Source organism: Bufo gargarizans, chromosome 10 (assembly GCF_014858855.1).
Source record: "Bufo gargarizans isolate SCDJY-AF-19 chromosome 10, ASM1485885v1, whole genome shotgun sequence".
NCBI classification, from domain to species: domain Eukaryota; kingdom Metazoa; phylum Chordata; class Amphibia; order Anura; family Bufonidae; genus Bufo; species Bufo gargarizans.
This window is the reverse complement of record NC_058089.1, coordinates 75,292,013-75,311,310: the sequence shown is the minus strand read 5'-3', so window position 1 is coordinate 75,311,310 and position 19,298 is coordinate 75,292,013. Positions and strand designations below refer to the sequence as shown.

Genomic DNA, 19,298 nt, shown 5'->3' with positions numbered 1-19,298 from the left:
TTCATTTTACAATAATTCTAGCCATATCAGCCATATTTAGGATTCCTCCATTAGGCAATGTGAAATATCAAGAAGTTCCATCCTGACCATTTCATTAAATAATATTAACATTTAAATATGTTGAAATGGATAGTACACTTTATAAAAGATTTGAAGATATAAGGGAAGATATATGAAACGGTCAAAGCACAACTTTATTTTTTCAGCGTACTATAGGTCATGAAAACTGTGATTTTCTTTTTTCATACTGCACCGATATATTCTGGTCTATGTTCCCTTTGGGGCTTACAATCTAACTCCCAGTGTTGAAGGAAATTGGTGTACCTGCAGAAAACTCATGCAAACATGGGAGAAGATACAAAATCCATGCAGATGTTTAGCATTGTCATATTCAAAACCCAGGAACCCAGCCCTGCAAGGCAACAGTGCTACCAACTAAGCCACCATGCTTGGTTGCTAGAGGCAATAATGAACATTTTTCTGACAAGAAGCCTAAGATAGTTTTATTGAAAAAAAATGTTTTGTGAAATTAAACCAATTTGTAAGGCCTTAAATAGTTATGCAAAGCTGGTAATGTTAAAGGAATTAAAGCCGCTAAAATCTACCCAACCTATCCCAATTTGAAATGAATGCAACAAATAATGAGAGGATAGATTGTAGCACAGAAGAGGTGTAATAAACCAATCCTTGGGAACAAGGGTAAATGAAAGGACAATTAAATAAGGAATATAATCCTAGAAGTCCCATTAACACAAACTCCAGTCATACATCTGTGGAGCTGAACTTATTAACACACACACTTCTCTTTATACAGACTACCCCATTTACTCCCTACTTTTTATTTTATTTAACCCCAACCTTCTCAGACCTATTTTTAATGGTCCGAATGCTCCATCTCCAATGGATTTTTCTCTAGTTGTCAACTTCTTTCAGAATTGTATCAATATCTAAATATTCTCCCTTTCTTCCCACCTATGGTGAAGAGCTGGTCTTGCCTCAGAGACAGAACAGACATAAAAATGGTGAGACATCAGCAGCTTTTTTGCCTTCACCTAACTTTTGTCTTTTTACCCTCCTCTCCCTCTTCCCCGCTTTCTTCCTTTGGATCTGTCTCTTTTCTTTATCCATTCTTCCCAACTTTCTCTGCCTTTTGGCTTCCTCTTTCGCTCTTTCCTCTTTGCACCCATCCAAATCAACTTCCAGGTCACCATTTCAGTTGACGGGATTCTCACTTCAACTGGATACACTCAAGAGGATTACACCATGCTGGGGAGCGATGACTTCTTTTATATTGGTGGCAGTCCAAACACAGCGGATCTCCCAGGGTCTCCTGTCAGTAATAACTTTATGGGATGCCTTAAGGATGTAAGTATGCTGGAAAGCATTCATTACTGTGAAACAACAAAAATATAGAGTTCTGTCAAAAAAATTTCAGACATGCATTCACATAAGTCATTTCAATTACAGTATATTCCATCACACTAAGTCAGAGGAATGATCATTTATTGATACTATAGCCATTTGTAATATATCTATTATATGTATAAAGTTTTTTTTCTAGCTAGTGAAGTAAAAATGCAGTAGAGTCCACTATAATTTGTGGCTAATAGGCAACTACACATATCAGTCTTTAACGACAACTACTTTTGACTGTATCTCTTAGGCCCAATTTCAGGTTAGGTTATGTTGCACATTCTGTCATAAAGATGTCTGGTAAAATGCTGGACACCATGACAGACAATAATAGCACCCAAGGAGCAATTCTATTAGTGAGTGGTTATTCACACATTTGTATTAAAAAAAATCATATGTGTTGCTGTTGCAACACATGGATGAACCTTAGTACAGCACTGAGATCCATATGTATGTGTGGAACAATAACCTGGTGACCAGTGGAGGCAGTTGTGTTGCAGGACTGAGTTCCACAAGGTACAACAAAAGATAGAACCTACTCTGAGTTTCTTGGTCCTTGGAAACGGACTTCTATCCATTTAGATTAATGTTATTTTATTCTAAGAATTCATGTACATTCATAGTCACATTCAAAACCTGTCCTGATCATGTTCTACTCACAACATTGCAGGGTTTATTAGAAGAGAGAACTTTGATATAAGCTGTGTCAGTTGGACATAATCAGTGTTTGCTTCTAATCCAATGGATACAAATAAGGATGTCTTGAAGATTTAGTATGAAGCCCTCTAAATCGGAAAAATTGTGCCAAAAATGTTACTTTATGGTTGCCACTTTTCTTAAAAAATAAACAAAGTGGATGTGGCATAGAAAGGATAGGGACATGGCCCACACAGGCCCACTACTAATTTCAATAATTTATTCTAACATCTTAAGACTGGTGTTAGAAATGTGTATAAACTGTAAAAAATATTGCAACACTTTTCATTATACAGGCTGAATTGGACAGCCTTAATAGTTTAGTTGTCATTTTATTTTCTACATTCATAAGCTCTACAATAAAGTAGTAAACCAGTAGCTATTATGTAGCCACCCATTTCTCCTGCTCTTGTCTTAATGGCTAAACTTATGAGAGATTACTTCCCTTTTTATTATCCATTACAATATTTTATATTGAAAGTATTAAAATCATACAGTTATAATATTTTTTATTTTAAATCACTTTATACAAAAAAAACTATGAAACTATGAAAAACCTAAATAAAGGTATATATACAGAAAAACTAGTTGAGTGTTAACTGGAATAGGAAGTATTTTATCTGACTACACTTACATTTAGAAAAAACTTGTGTTTTTCCTCTTTCTTACACTAGGTTGTATACAAAAATAATGACTTCAAACTAGAGCTGTCCCGCCTTGCTGCTGATGGTGATTCAAAGATGCGACTAAGTGGGGAACTTCTCTTCCGTTGTGAAAATGTTCCTTCATTGGATCCTGTAACATTTCAAGTTCCTGAAGCCTTTCTACGTCTTCCTCGATGGGAGACCAAGAAAGCTGGATCAATATCTTTTGACTTTAGGACCACAGAGCCCAATGGTCTTCTACTTTTCAGTCAGGGAAGACCACGCACTGGAGGTGGCCCAGCACAAGCTGTTCCTGGATCAGTGGCCACTGGTAGGCCGGAAAGACCACCAAAAGCAGATTACTTTGCAGTGGAGTTACTTGAGGGCACACTCTATCTACTGCTTGATCTTGGTTCTGGAGGAATTAAAGTGAAAGCAAGTCACAAAAAGGTCAATGATGGAGAGTGGTGCCATGTTGACATCCAGAGAGATGGCAGGAAAGGTCTGTGTTGTAACTTATTGTTTAACATACCAACATTTTGGGGTGGAAATAACTATAAACCTCCTCACAAGATTAGCAAATAAACAGTTTGTTTTAAAGTTACATGTTTGGCCAGTATATCAGTTGGATATTCTATAAAAGATTATTAGAAAATGTAGTTTATTTTCTTGGGAACAAAATCACAAGCTTATTTACAGTCCACCGATGTTTGTATCAAAGTAGCATACCTAAAATACGTGAGAAAATTATCTGCCTAGACCTTTTGTGAGGAAACTAGGTGATTAACACATGTATGGGGTGGAAGGAAGAATGTGAGAATCAAAAATTCAGTTACTAGAGGGACATAGCTAGGGTGGGTTGCCCTTGATGTTGGAGAAGCCAATAAGCCATTCTACCTTGGCGAGACCATATTAATACAGAGTTGATGCAGCAAATTAAATCTTTGCCCCAAGTTACGGAAAGCCTAGCTACATGAGTCAAGATCTCTTCTGATACATGTACCATAAGAAGAGCAATAACCAAGAACCTATCATATATGTGGCTTTTTTGTTCCACAAAACTGTGACAGCCATATTAAACAAAAGACTTAGGCCTCTTTCACACGGGCGAGTTTTCCACGCGGGTGCAATGCTTGAGCACTGAATCCAGACCCATTAATTTCTATGGGGCTGTGCACATGAGCAGTGATTTTCTCGCATCACTTGTGCGTTGTGTGAAAATTGCAGCATGCTCTATATTGTGCGTTTTTCATGCAATGCAGGCCCCATAGAAGTGAATGGGGCTGAGTGAAAATCGCAAGCATCCGCAAGCAAGTGTGGATGCGGTGCGATTTTTACGCATGGTTGCTAGGAGATGATCGGGATGGGGACCCGATCATTATTATTTTCCCTTATAACATTGCTATAAAGGAAAATAATAGCATTCTTAATACAGAAGTAAATTAGGGATGGAGAAGTTAAAAATAAAATAAAAAAATTATTAAACTCACCTCATCCACTTGTTCGCGCTGCCCAGCTCATCTTCACTCTTCTTCTTTGAGGCCCTGGGAGGAAAAGGACCTTTGGTGACGTCACTACACTCATCATATGGTCCGTCACATGGTCCATAACCATGGCGATGGATCATGTGATGGACCATGTGATGATCGCAGTGACGTCACCAAAGGTCCTTTTCCTCCCAGGCCATCGTATAAGAAGAAAGAAGAGAAGCCGGGCTGCGCGAACAAGTGGATGAGGTGAGTTTAATTATTTTTAATTTTTTTTAACCCCTCCATCCCTAATTTACTTAGCATTCTGTATTAAGAATGCTATTATTTTTCCTTATAACCATGCTATAAGGGAAAATAATAAAATCCACACAACACCTAACCCAAACCCAAACTTCTGTGAAGAAGTCAGGGTTCGGGTCTGGGTACCAAACATGACAATTTTTCTCACGCGAGTGCAAAACGCATTAAAACACTTTGCGCTCGCTCTGAAAAATCGCGCGTTTTCCCGCGACGCACCCGCATCCTATCCGGCCCTGACACACGACGTATGAAAGATGCCTTAGAGGGTGTCTGCCACTGGTTTTAATTATTAAACTTTCGGCAGCTTCCTGCATGTTAAACATGCATAGTTGTTAGTTTTTGTCTTTCTTTGCACAACATAGATTTGTATTCCATATGCAGATGGGGCCCTAAGTGCCAAATGGGGGCATTATCCATCCGCTCAAGTACCCAAGTCTCCTGTCTTAAATGTTCATAATGCCTCCCCTCTCCTTTCTATCATTCTTCCCCTTTCCCTGTGATGGCATTCATCCCCCTTAGTGAAATGTTGCTCAGGCACAGTAAACTTTGTGTCCAGTGCCTGCACATTACAAACACCACTGTGGGCACTGGCTTCACAGCTTGTAATATGCATTCTGCATCAAGCAGCACACCACAGGCTTGCTGGGAGGAGAGGACGAGCAATGTTTTATCAGACAAAATAGTGCAGCATGCTTTGCTTTTCTTCTGGCTTTTTTGTTGGAATCTAACAAAGGCCACCTTTGAACTTTTTTTTCTCAACATGGACACTAAATATGGAGACTAAAATTTGGCTACATTAAGAATTTATTTAGAAATATAAAGTATTATGTAAGTAATGTCATATTCGATGTGTAGTATTTGCCTCTTTTTCCTAGTTTTAATTCCAATTAAAATGACAATTATTATGTTTTCCTCAGGTTCTATCTCAGTTAATAGTAGAAACACACCCTTCCAGGTTGGCGGTGATAGTGAAATTCTTGATCTCGATGGAGAAATGTACTTAGGAGGTCTTCCAGAACCAAGAGAAGATCTGCAGCTTCCCCCTGAAGTCTGGACAGCCTCCCTTGGCTTCGGATTTGTTGGTTGTATTCGGGACCTTTTTGTTGATGGCAAAAGTAGAGACATTCGACGGCTAGCTGAATTAGCAGGGGCTGCAGGTGTTGCTTCCTTCTGTACTAAAGAAACCCAGCGCCATTGTACAAATTCCCCTTGTAGAAATGGAGGTCAATGTAGGGAAGGCTGGAACCGTTTTATCTGTGACTGTGTGGGGACAGGATACCTTGGGGACACATGTGAGAGAGGTGAGTTATTTTCACAGTATATAGTAAATCATGAATACATTTTATTAACTATAAACACACTGTATCATCTCCAGCACATCGCCGTGAACTTATCATTATGTCAAATTATCCTGTAATAATAAGTGAACACTGATGATGACTAACAAGACTAGAATAGTCACTTGTTAATTACTTACAGTATGAGCCATATCTGTGTCATACATTGATGGTTTTGGAGACCTGCTGACCAGAATAAGGATTAACCTTCTTGTTTTGTGTGATAAAAATTCGTTATTTAAAGGGCCACTTTCAAGAACATTTTGTTTTCACATATTCACAAGAAATATGTGACTATTATGTGTAATTTCATAAAAAGGTGATGTGCTTTATATAATGTTGTCACCCCATATTAATTACTTCTTATCCAGTGTATTTAATGCCTTCCTGACACAGCCAGTTTCTGATAAGAAACTTACTGTATCATAAATCACTGTGATACAGTCAGTTCAGGTGAGGGGGGGGGGGGGGCACGGTTGGCCCACAAGATGTTGGACGGACCATGTTCCCTAGGCTGATCATGGTCGTGTTCATGAGTTCTTAGATACAGAAGCTTATCAGATAGTGTCACACATGATAGGTCTAGATCATGCATGTTCAACCAGCGGCCCTCCAGCTGTTGTAAAACTCCAACTCCCACAATGCACTGCTGTAGGCTGATAGCTGTAGGCATGCTGGGAGATGTAGTTTTGCAACAGCTGGAGGGCCGCAGGTTGAACATTCCTGGTCTAGATAAACATTTCAGAGGGCAGTATGCCTCATGCATACTACCGTATCTGTTTTGTTGATAGATGCACATGTACAGACAGGAGACTGTATCACAGATGATAAACTTAGAAACAGAGGCACAGCAAACATTATTGGACATTATAGGCTTAGATACACGCCAGACAATATCATACAAGATAGGATTAGATACATAGTTCAGCAGGCAGTATCATACACAACAGACTATGTTATCTGCTCAGCAGACTGTATCGTACATGATAGAATAAGTACAGATATGTTTTGATGTGCATGCTTATTAACCCCTTCACTACCGAGACACTTTTCACCTTAAATCCCAGGCTGATTTTTGCAAATCTGACATGTGTCACTTTATGTGGTAATAACTTTAAAACGCTTTTACTTATCAGGGCCGTTCTGAGATTGTTTTCTTGTTACATATTGTACTTCATGAAAGTGGTAAAATTGAGTCACAAATTTCATTTTTATTTATAAAAAAATACAAAATTTACCAAACATTTTTTTAAATTAGCACATATCAATTTCTCTATTTTTATAATAGATAGTAAAAACTCAAAATATAGTTATTACTTTACATTCTCCATATATCTACTTCATGTTTGAATCATTTAGAAAATTATATTTAATTCTTTTGGGACGTTAGAAGGCTTAGAAGTTTTGCATATAAAGACACCCTGAGGTGGCCCCACAGTGGAAAAACCCAAAAAGCGACCCCATTCTGGAAACTACACCCCTCAGGGAATATTTCAAGTTGTGTAGTGAGCACTTTGACGCATCAGGTGTTTCACAGAATCAGGAAACGTTTGCCTGTGAAAATGAAAAATAATTTTCTTTTTCCAGAAAAAGTTGCTTTACATCCACAGTTTTCACTTCATAAGAGGAAACAGGCCAAAATGCACCCCACATTTTGTTCCCAATTTACACCCGAATACGCAAACACCCCATTTGTGCCCAAAAAAAGATGTATGGATGCATGGCAGGGTTCAAAATGGAAGTAGCGCCATAGGGCTTTTGAAGGATAGATTTAGCAGGATTGGCTTTTGGGAGCTATGTTGCATATGAAGACCCTGAGGTACCCCTAGAGTGGAAACCCCCAAAAAGTGACCCCATTCTAGAAACTACACCCCTCAAGGAATATTTAAAGATGTGTAGTGAGAACTTTGTCCTCAAAGGGGATTCATGGAATTGGCTGTGAAAATTTAAAATGTAAAATTTTTCCAGAAAAAGTTGCTTTACACCCACATTTTTCACTTTCACAAGGGGTAAAAGGACAAAATGCACCACATATTTTGTTCCCCATTTCCCCTCGAATACGCCAACATCCCATATGTGCTCAAAAAAAGATGTATGGGAGCATGGCAGGGCTCTAGAGTCAAACAGCTAAATATGGATTTTGCTGACCTGAATTGGCAGACATTTATTTTAGGCGCCATGTCGCATTCAATAAATTCCTGAGGTCCCCAGAAATGAAAACCCCCAAGAAGTGACCCCATTTCGGAAAGAGCATCCCCCCGCACGAACATTTTAAGTGGTAGAATGGGTACTTTTCAGCAAACAGGTGACACATGGAATGCATAAATACTAGAAAAAGCATTTCAAAGCACACATTTGTAAAAATGAAAAAATAGTAGCAGACCCCAATTTTTCACTTTCACAAGGGGTTAAAGGAGAAAATGCACCCCAGTATATATTCCCCATTTTCTCCCCTTTTTTAAAACACCCCATATGTGCTTGTAGCCTGTTGTATGTGCGTACAGCAGGAAAACTGCAAAATATGAATTTTGCTGACAGGCCTGAATCGGCAGACATGTATTTTAGGTGCCTTGTCGCATTTAATAAATGCCTGAGGTCCCCATAAATGAAAATCCCCAAGAAATGACCCCATTTTGGAAAGAGCACCCTCATGAATATTTTAAGTGGTAGAAAGGGTACTTTTCAGCAAACAGGTGACTCACAGATGGCAAAAATACAAGAGAAAGCATGTCAAAGCAAACATTTGTAATAAATGAAAAATGACTAGCAGACCCCAATTTTTCACTTTCACTAAGGGGCTAAAGGAGGAAATGCACCCTAGTAGATGTTCCTAATTTTTTTCTCCCCATTTTGCAAACACCCCATACCATATTTTTCGCCCTATAAGACGCACCGGCCCATAAGACACACCTAGGTTTTTAAGGAGGAAAATAAGAAAAAAAATTTTTTTAACCAAAAGGTGTGCTTTTGGTGGGTTTTAAACTAATGGTGGTCTGTGGATGACACTATTAGGGGTGATCTGTGGGTGACGCACTGTTATGGGGGTCTGTGGATGGCGCACTGTTATAGGGGATCTGTGGGTGACGCTGTTAGGGGGGATCTGTGGATGACACAGTTATGGTGGATCTGTGGGTGACACTGTTATGGGGGATCTGTGGGTGACACTGTTATGGGGATCTGCGAGTGACACTGTTATAGGGATCTCTGGATGGCTCTTATTGGGGTCTCTGGATGGCACTGTTATGAGGATCTGTATTCTACTACACGGGCCCCGCTCACTGTATATAATCGTATCTGTAATTGTTAATTGTTATGTATATAATCGGGTAATCAGCGCCTGTATACTTACAAGCGCTCAGTAGCAGAGAGGAGGAAGGAGGCAGGCCGGGAGGACGGGTGCTGGCATAGTGAGTCACTACGTCATGCGCCCACGCCACCTGCTTAATTCATAAAGTGGGCGGCGCAGGCGCGTGATGTAGTGACTCACGCTGCCAGCGCCCGTCCTCCCGGCCTGCCTCCTCCCTTCTCTCTGCTACCAAGCGCTTGTAAGTGTACAGGCGCTGATTACCCAATTATATACATAACAATTAACAATTACAGATACTATTATATACAGTGAACGGGGCCCGTGTAGTAGAATACAGTTACTGCACGGGCCCCGCTGTCATTATAAAAGCAGATGCTGGCCCCCAGCCCCTCCTCCCTCTCAGCTGATACACCCACCACGCTGCATCACGGCGCGGCGTATCATAGAAAATTCGGCAAAATGCAGCATTCGCCCCATAAGACGCACTGCTATTCCCCCCCCCCCTTTTTTTGGGGGGGAAAGTGCATCTTATAGGGCGAAAAATATGGTATGTGCTTGTAGCCTGTTGTATTGGCGCACAACAGGTCTCTAGAGGCAAAGTGCAAAATATGGATTTTACAGGCCTGAATAAACAGATGTGGATTTTAGGTGCCATGTCACATTAAATAAATTTCCTGAGGTCCCCAGAAATTAAAAACCCCAAGAAGTGCCCCACAGAAAGCAGAAACACTTGTTCATTTGTGTGAATGAAAAATTACTATCAGATCCCACATTTTCACTTTCACAAGCGGTTAAAGGTGAAAATGCACCTCAGTATGTGTTCCCCATTTTCTCCCCATTCAGGAAACACCCCATATGTGCTTGTAACCTGCTGTATGGGCGCATTGCAGGGCTCTAGAGGCAAACTGAAAAATATGGATTTTGCAGGCCTGAATAAACATATAGGTGCTATGTCGCATGTTAAAAAATTCCTGAGGTTCCCAGAAATTAAAAACCCCAAGAAGTGACCCCATTTTGGAAAGAGCACCCCCGTACGAACATTTTAAGGGGTTGAAAGGGCACTTTTGACCAAAAAGGTGTATTACAGAAATTAATATGTAGTGGTTGGTGAAAAGTGGATATGTAAGCTCTGTGGACAAAATCAGTTATAAGGTGGTAAAAGTACAGGGCACATCAAGGATGAAATTATTCCATGGATGAGTGATACCTTCTGAAACAATCCTTGATGCAAAGGCCATGTTTTTCAAGGCAGGTTTCACAATGGTTAATGGTGTCTTTCCTTATCCCCCTTTTGGAACACACCCTGCATCTTTTTTGGCTCCTTCCCTTTCTCGCTGTTTGGGGGACTTCGCCAGAAAAATGTTGCCCTGGTACAACTCGGGCACATAACTTGCAGAAGTACTGGGGCCCTAAATTGCTTGGTTAGAAAAAATTAGGGCCTTTATCACGACCTCTTGAAACTGTAGGAATGTTCTTGTATGGCCTCTAGATTTAAAAAGCAAAAATGCATTGTACAGCGCCATCTATGCGAGGTGCACGGCCAGCTTTTTGTACCACACTTTAGTTTTGCGTGTGGCATTGTAGGGCTTCAGAATTTGATCTGAAAGATCAACCCCCCCATGTGTTTATTGTAGTCCAGGATGCAGTCTTGCTTGGGCACAGTGGTTGTAGTACCAAGTACAGCGGCAGGGGAGCTGGTGTTACTGTCAATGGTGGTCAGTAAAAGGACATCCCTCTTGTCTTTGTACTTAACCACCAACATGTTCTCATTGAGGAGAGCACGGCTTTCTCCTTTTCTTAGTGGTTGCCCTACCAGGGATCTAAGGAGGCCTCTCTGATTTTTGCATATTGTGCCGCACACCAAAGTACCTCTGGATGCTAGAGACTGGAACAGTGGTAGACTTGTGTAGTACTTATCCACTTAGAGATTTTAACCCTTATCCAGCAGTGGGTGGAGTAAGTCCCACACTATCTTCCCACTAACTCCTAGGACGGGTGAATTCTGGGGGTTTAATTCGGGTGTCCTTCCCTTCGCAAACCCTGAACTTGTGAGTGTAGCCAGATTTGATAAATTTTTATGCCATACCTTGCACGTTTGCTGGGCAGGTACTGGTGGAATATTATCATCCCTTTGAAAAGTAATAGGGATTCGTCTACGCGGACATTTTTTTCTGGGGTGTACACTTCTGAAAACTTTGCGTTGAAGTGGTCAAGGATGGGCCTAATTTTGTACAGATGGTCAAATGCAGGGTCATTCTGGGGTGGGCACTGTGCATTATCATTTTAATGCAAAAATTTCAGGATTGCTTGGAATCTATTACGGGCCATGGCATTACTGTAAATTGGAGAGTGGTACAAGACATCCGCAGTCCAATACTGATTAATCTTAGTTTTATTTTAATGCAGCAAGAGCCCCCAAAAGGTCATCATCTCTGCATTTACTGGGGACCAACCTAGGGGTCTAGCATAGGGCAATGTAGTGTTCTGGGAAATAAAATGCTGGGAATATAAATTTGTTTGGGTAACCATCAAATAAGATTTTTTATTTATTTTTTATTCAATTTAAGTGAAGCCCCCACAATCTACGGTATCTGAATTCCTGAGCTGCCTACAAACTCAGGAATTTGGGGCTGATAATCATCAGGGGGTGGGGTCCATATGGGGTCACTCTGGGGGGCTGTCTCCGCTGCTACCTTGGGGTGCCTTCTAGAGGGTCCCTCATCACCAGTTGATGATGATGATGAGGGGGTAGAGGAATAGAGGAAAGTGGCATCCTCTTCTCCCTCACTGGCAGACTCAGTATCAGAGGCAAGCATGGCATATGCCTCTTCAGCTGAGTAAACTCGTTGGGACAGACGGGCCATTTTTATTTTATTGGGGTGTAATGTGTGAAATGTGTTAAACTTTATGTAGTGTGGGGTGTGTGTATGGGGTGCTTTCACATGTGAACGGGCTTGTAATAAATTGGAAAATAAATTTAGGAGAAAAAAAGGAGAAAAAAATTAGCATTTTTTTATTTTCTGCACAAAAAAAGTCTCGTCTGCACAAAAAAAGTCTCTTCTGCACAAAAAAAAGTGGTGAAGACTGAGCAGATGCGATCAGTAATGAACACTAACTGAAATTTTTTTATATATATATATATATATATATATATATATAAAACTACCTATCACTAACTGCAGGTCTTTTTTCACAGAAAAAAAAAACACAAAAATGTGCAGATGTAAATGAGCAAACTAGTTATCGATGCTCTGCCGCACACACAAACGGACACAGATTGTGTGTGCATGCAAAAACTGTAGTATAAAAATTCATTACATTGGTTAAAAGGTGAACACTGGCTAAAAATTGTACTTATATTTATATATATCAAAATATAGATCTCTCTATATATTTAAATAAACCTCTAATTACAGTTTATTCTTTTTGACCCCAACAAAGGAAAAATTGGCAAAAAAAATGTACACAGATGTGGAAAAAAAAAACAGGTGCTGATCAGGCAGGTATGCACTGAACAGCACTTTGCGGCCACCGCTCGCACGCAGAAAAAGTTGTGCAGAGCTGAAAAATTGTAAAAAAAATTCAAAAAAACGCATGGACCAAATGATGTCCGTAAAAAAAGGACGGAGGGTGTATGGGAAGGGGCAGGGACAGATGGGGGTTTAGGGATCTAGAACTGTTGCAAATGGAAAAAAAAAAATCACTGCAGCAGTTCCAGATCTTCTTCTTTACTTCTTTCTTCTTCTTTACAGGAATAGTTGAAGTCCCAGCAAGCCAACCAGCAGCGCAGAAGGGCACAAACATCTCTGCATGCAGTCACCAGCTAGAATGGCTGCATGCCCTTTCCTGTGCAGCTGTAGTGCTACCATTGGCTGGAGCGTTGTTTCAGCCGATAGCAGCACTGGTAGGGGACGGCAAACACTGGTGTCCCCTGCCTGAAACAAGGGGGCTCAGGTTCTGACAAGTTCAGCACCAGTCACTCCTGTACGAACCCTGTTCCACCCCCCTGCAGCTTCCTGGATGAATGAAAAATCATCCGGAGCTGCGATTGGCTATCTGCTGTCCTGAGCAGCCATCGTCACCCGGTCGCTCAGGTTGCTTAGGGACCGGATGTACACTGTGCCGTAGCTGTACTACGCTGGCATCTTGTACCTAGTTCACAGCGCCGTACAACTACGGCGCTGCTAGAGAACGGGTTAAAGCTGTTTTTGCACACTGGAGATGATGACGGAAGTGCATGTGAACTGTTATTGATGATGTAATGCAGCAAGAGACAGAAAAGAACTAGCTGGGATCATGTATGGGCAGGGGTGCACCTAGCCTTTCTGCTGCCTCCGGCAAAAACTAAAACGGCGCTCCAAACCCCAAATGCCAATTTCTTAGCCTAACCCCTTCCCTCCAGCCCTATTGTTAAAAATATATTTGGAAAACATTACATACAGGGCAAATATACATACAGGGTAATACAGTGCCACATAGTGTGCCCACTGTGCTTCCCAATACGATACTGCAGAAACAGATAATCCCCCTTCCGCTGCCCCCTCTGACTAAGGCATTCGCCTCACCTTGCCTCATTGGTGGTGCACTACTGTGTATGGCTGTAGTACCATGAGCACAGGCAGTGTAGTCGGCATGGTTACTGTAGACTGGACAGTATGGCAGGTGTGGCCAGCCTTGTGATTCATTGCCGTGCACAGGTTTGTTTAGAAATAAAGCTTGGTAGTGAAGCAAAAAGGAAGTGCTGGATGTCAACATTGCTGTCAAGACACTCTGAAGCCAAGACAGAGTAAAAGAAAGAACATACATGAAAAACAGGTATTAGTGGCATAAATGTGCATTGTGAGGGGTGTTATGAACATATAAAAATCATTTTGATTTTGAGACCGGACAACCTCTTTAAGTTTAACCCCTTAGGGACCCATGACGTACCGGTACGGCATGGATCCCGAGTCCTTAAGGACCCATGACGTACTGGTACGTCATGGCTTTAATTCGCAATTCCGGCGCCGTGGGGGTTAATCGGAACGGGATGCCGGCTGAAATCATTCAGCCGCCATCCCGTAACAACGCAGGGTGGGGTCATTTGACCCCCCCCCCCATATCGGCAATCGCAGAAAACCGCAGGCCAATTCAGACCTGCGGTTTTCTGCGTTTCCGGTCCATTCGGGTCTCCGGAAAAAGACTGCGATCGGTGGCGTGATTACACACCACCAATAGCAGTACGAAGATTTGAAGAGGCGGTGCTGGCCCCGGTGCTGAACACCGCTGTCTAGGGTGCTGATTGGTGCAGGGGAGAGAGGCACGAGATTCAAACTTCCTGCGCTCCTCTCTCCCCTCCTCTTCCTGTCCAGCACCCTCACCGTGCAGCATCGTCCAGCACCAGCTCCTGCGTCCCCCTAATCGTAATCCATCACCCTCCTGCACCCATCGCCATCCAGGTAGGTTAGGGTCAGTGAGGGAGAGGCACCATTAGGAAGGGAAAGAAGGGAAAAGTTAGTTAGGAAAAAAAAATAAGAACTTTTACCCTAAACTTTCTTTGATCCATCTATCAGACCCCAGACCCCCCCTGTGGTCTACTTGGTACAGGTTGCCATGTACAACTCTTTTGTACTATCCCGAAGCGCTGGCAGCACAGGGACATTCCTCCAATTCTATGAGGCAGTCCTCAAGGACCTGATCTTTTCGGACCGGGAAAGAGCAGGCCGGAGTACCTCAGGAACTGGAGGCGCCCGGATCGTCCCTGGCCAACACTTTCCAGGTGTGGTCCCCCATACTGGAAAGAAGGGACGAACCCAAAAAAGATGCAGAGTGTGTCACAAGAGGGGGATACGTAAGGACACCACCACTCAGTGTGACACGTGCCCCGATCATCTGGGCCTCTGCGTTATCGATTGCTTCAGGGAGTATCACACTTCCATGGAGTAGTACATTTTTATAATCCCCAACAGTCCCCTAGAGAACATAAAAAACTATGGCTCTCAGACTTTGGAGACACGGAAACAATTTTTTTTCCCCAAAAAAATATTAGTTTTAGAGCATGCATCCTCAAACTGCGGCCCTCCAGATTTTGTAAAACTATAACTCCCAGCATGCCCAGACAACCTACAGCCATCAGCAGGGCATGGTGGGAATTGTAGTTTTACAACATCTGGAGGGCCTCAGTTTTTAGGATGCCTGCTTAGTGTCTCCAAAGTCTGAGAGCCATACATATTGGGCATCGTCGCGTGTGTAAAAGTCGTCGCTATAAAAATAACAATTGACCAAACCCCTCGGATGAGCAGCGTTAAAAATATAAAATAAAAACGGTGCCAAAACACCCATTTTTGGGCAAAATTTCCATTTGAATCCTTTTTTCCAGTAATAAAGCAAGGGTTAACAGCCAAACAAAACTAAATATTTATTGCCCTGATTCTGTAGTTTGCAGAAACACCCCATATGTGGTCGTAAATGGCTATTTAGCCGCACGGCAGGGCATAGAACGAAGGGAACTCCATATGGTTTCTGGAAGGCAGATTTTGATGGACTGTTTTGTTTTTGGACACCATGTCCCATTAGAAGCCCCCTGGTGTAGCCTAGACTAGAAACTGCAAAAAAGTGACCCCATCTAAGAAACTACACCCCTCAAGGTATTCAAAAGTTACTTTACAAACTATGTTAACCCTTTAGGTGTTCCACAAAAATAAATTGCGAATGTAGAAACAATTTTAGAATTAAATTTTTTTGTTACCTTGCCTCAAAAAAGTGTAATATAGAGCAACCAAAAATCATATTTACCCCTAAAATAGTCCCAAAACAACAACCACCTTATCCCGTAGTTTCCTGGATGGGGCCACTTTTATGGAGTTTCTACTCTAGGGGTGCATCAGGGGGCTTGAAAGGGTACATGGTGTAAATAAACTAGTCCAGCAAAATCTGCCTTCCAAAAACCATATGGCGTTCCCCTTCTTCTATGTCCTGCCGTTTAGCCAAATAGTAGTTTATGACCACATATGGGGTGTTTCTGCAAACTACAGAATCAGGGCAACCCATTTTGAGTTTTGTTTGGCTGTTAACCAATTCTTTCCCAGTAATAAAGTAAGAGTTAAAATGGAATTTTTTTCCAAAAAATAGAAATTTCTAAATTGTTTCTCCATCTGCCATTAACTCTTGCGGAACACCTAACGGGTTAACAAAGTTTGTAAACCCAGTTTTGAATACCTTGAGGGGTGTACTTTCTTAGATGGAGTCCCTTTTTTAAAATTTCTATTCTAGGGGTGCAACAGGGGGCTTCAAATGGGACATGGTATAAACAAAACCAGTCCTGCAAAATCTACCTTCCAAAACCCATATGGCGTTCCAATCCTTCTATGTGCTCCCGTTTGGCCAAACAGTAGTTTACAACCACATATGGGGTGTTTTTGCAAACTACAGAATCAGGGCAACCCATATTGAGTTTTGTTTGGCAGTTAACCCTTGTTTTACTCCTGGAAAAAATTGATTATATTGGAAAATTTTCCAAAAAATAGAAATTTTGAAATTGTTTCTCCATCTGCCATTAACTCTTGTGGAACACCTAAAGGGTTAACAAAGTTTGTAAACCCAGTTTTGAATACCTTGAGGGGAATACTTTTTTAGATGGAGTCACTTTTTTGAAATTTCCATTCTAGGGGTGCACAGGGGGCTTCAAATGGGACATGGTATAAACAAAACCAGTCCTGCAAAATCTGCCTTCCAAAACCCATATGGTGTTCCCCTCCTTCTATGTGCTCCTGTTTGGCCAAACAGTAGTTTACGACCACATATGGGGTGTTTCTGCAAACTACAGAATCAGGGCAACCCATATTGAGTTTTGTTTGGCAGTAAACCCTTGTTTTACTCCTGGAAAAAAATTATTTTATTAAAATTTTTCCAAAAAATAGAAATTTCGAAATTGGTTCTCAATCTGCCATTAACTCTTGTGGAAGACCTAAAGGGTTAATAAAGTTTGAAAAAACTGTTTTGAATACCTTGAGGGGTGTAGTTTCTATTATCTAAGCCTCACAATATGACTTCAAACCTGAACTGGTCCATAAAAAGATTTTGAAGATTTCTGAAAAATTTCAAAATTTGCTTCTAAACTTCTAAGCCTTGTAACATCCCCAAAAAATATAATATAATTCCCAAAATGCTACAAACATGAAGTAGACATATGGGGAATGTAAAGTCATCACAATTTTGGGGGGTATTACTATGTATTACAGAAGTAGAGAAACTGAAACTTTGAAATTGACTAATTTTTCAAAATTTTTGGTAAATATGGTATTTTTTTAATGCAAAAAATTAACTTTTTGGACCCAATTTTAGCAGTGTCATGAAGTACAATATGTGACGAAAAAACAATCTCAGAACGGCCTGGGTAAGTCAAAGTGTTTTAAAGTTATGAGCACTTAAAGTGACACTGGTCAGATTTGCAAAAAATCCTTAAGGTGAAATAGGGCTGAGTCCTTAAGGGGTTAAAAATGACCCTTTCTAATTTAAGTGTCCCTTTAACTCTTTAATACATAATCACATGCATGTACGCGATTGCTGTTAAGGGGTTGTATCGAGCAGGCTCACTCATTGAAAGCACTCTATGTGACGGGTGCTGGTTGTATAATTGTGCCGGCACCCACCAGCAATGACAAGGCTAGAATGGAGATGACTCCAATCCCAATCATTTAACCCCTCAGGTGCTGCTGTCAGTATTGACTATGGCATCTGTGGGATTAGAATGAAAAAGCAAAAGTGCAGAAACTAAAACTGGCCCAGTCCTTAAGGGTTTATATATCACACATTTCTTTACCTGCTCTTTCTAAGCATTGGAGTCCAGTAGGTGGTACTAATTAATGATTGCCAGCCCTCCTTGTGTAACTGTGCATATATGCACTCCTCAACATTAAAATTGCAACACCAAGAAGTACAAGCCTTGCGGTTTAACGAGTAAGTAGCAGGTGTCGTTAAGAAGTGCAGATGATCAAATTTTCAGCTCCAATCTGTGGCAGGCAGGAGGAGCATAATTGCCAGATTGAAAGAAAGTTTTTTTTAGACAAAAAAAAAATCAAAAATCACATCAAGTCATGTGGGATGATTATGCAATGCCTCCTGTTCTTCGATGTGCCAGTTATCAATGCTTGACGCAAGTTGAGAGGGGCCGAATTCTTGAACTGAGAGACCTTGGTCTATCACTCCAGCAGATCACTATGTGCCAGAGGTAAACCCCTGCACAAACGGATTGTCTGATTTGAAGAATAGAATGCAGTGATTCATTCTGTACTTCAAGTGAAATTGGACGTCGCATCCCAAGCCTAGGGCGGCAAGAAGTATCTAAGCAAAGCATCAGAAGGTGTTTGCACTACTTAGGGCTTTGAGACAGATAATCAGCTACAGATGTTCCATTCACCTCACACCACTGCTTTCAAAGGCTATCACGGTACACAGCAAGATGGCAATGAAGGCTAGAATAGAGGTCTGTCCTCATTTTTTCAGCAGGACAGCACCAGGCTGCATGTTGTTCGTGCTACTCTGAGCAGCGTGCAAGGTCTAAATGTGCTACCATGGCCTCAAGTGGTGTCTCTGGACTTTTCTCCCATCAGTTAGTGGCCTGGTTGATTCCCTGCGGTGAAGTCCAGATCCCTGTATAGGGGTTAAAGGATGAATACCAGGCACCTGCCGGGACAATGCTCTTAGGTTTAGCCCAAAGTCAAACTGGCTAGTTGACACAGTGGGTGCACACACACTATTACATTTTGAATATGTTGTTTCCATTTTTATCATTAACATGTCTATTGACCTTGTGATTTCAATAATTCACAGTTTTTTCATTGTTGGTGTTGCAATTTTAATGTCGAAAAGTATATATCAATCTTCTCAGCTTCTCCTGGTCTATAAAATACTGGCCAATGATAGGACTGCATTTACACGTCCGCAATTTCGCGGAACTGAATTGTGCGGCCCGGCTCCGGAAATGAGGTCCATATTTCCGTTCTTGAAAAAAATAGAACATGTCCTATTCTTGTCCGCCATTGCGGACAAGGATAGGCATATTCTATTAGTGCCAGCAATGTGCGGTCAGCAAAATGCGGGACGCACATTGCCGGTGTCCGTGGATCCGCAA

The 19,298-nt window shown here is 41.4% G+C and overlaps 1 protein-coding gene across 1 annotated transcript in view; it reads left to right on the top strand.

Annotated features, from left to right (window-relative positions):
- NRXN2 (neurexin 2) overlaps nt 1-19,298 on the top strand; it is an 858,623-nt gene that overhangs the window by 263,417 nt on the left and 575,908 nt on the right. Inside the window, exons 6-8 of the mRNA XM_044270141.1 lie at nt 1,204-1,365; nt 2,784-3,255; nt 5,461-5,844. Coding sequence (XP_044126076.1) covers nt 1,204-1,365; nt 2,784-3,255; nt 5,461-5,844 — 1,018 coding nt within the window. The remainder of the gene's footprint in view (nt 1-1,203; nt 1,366-2,783; nt 3,256-5,460; nt 5,845-19,298) is intronic.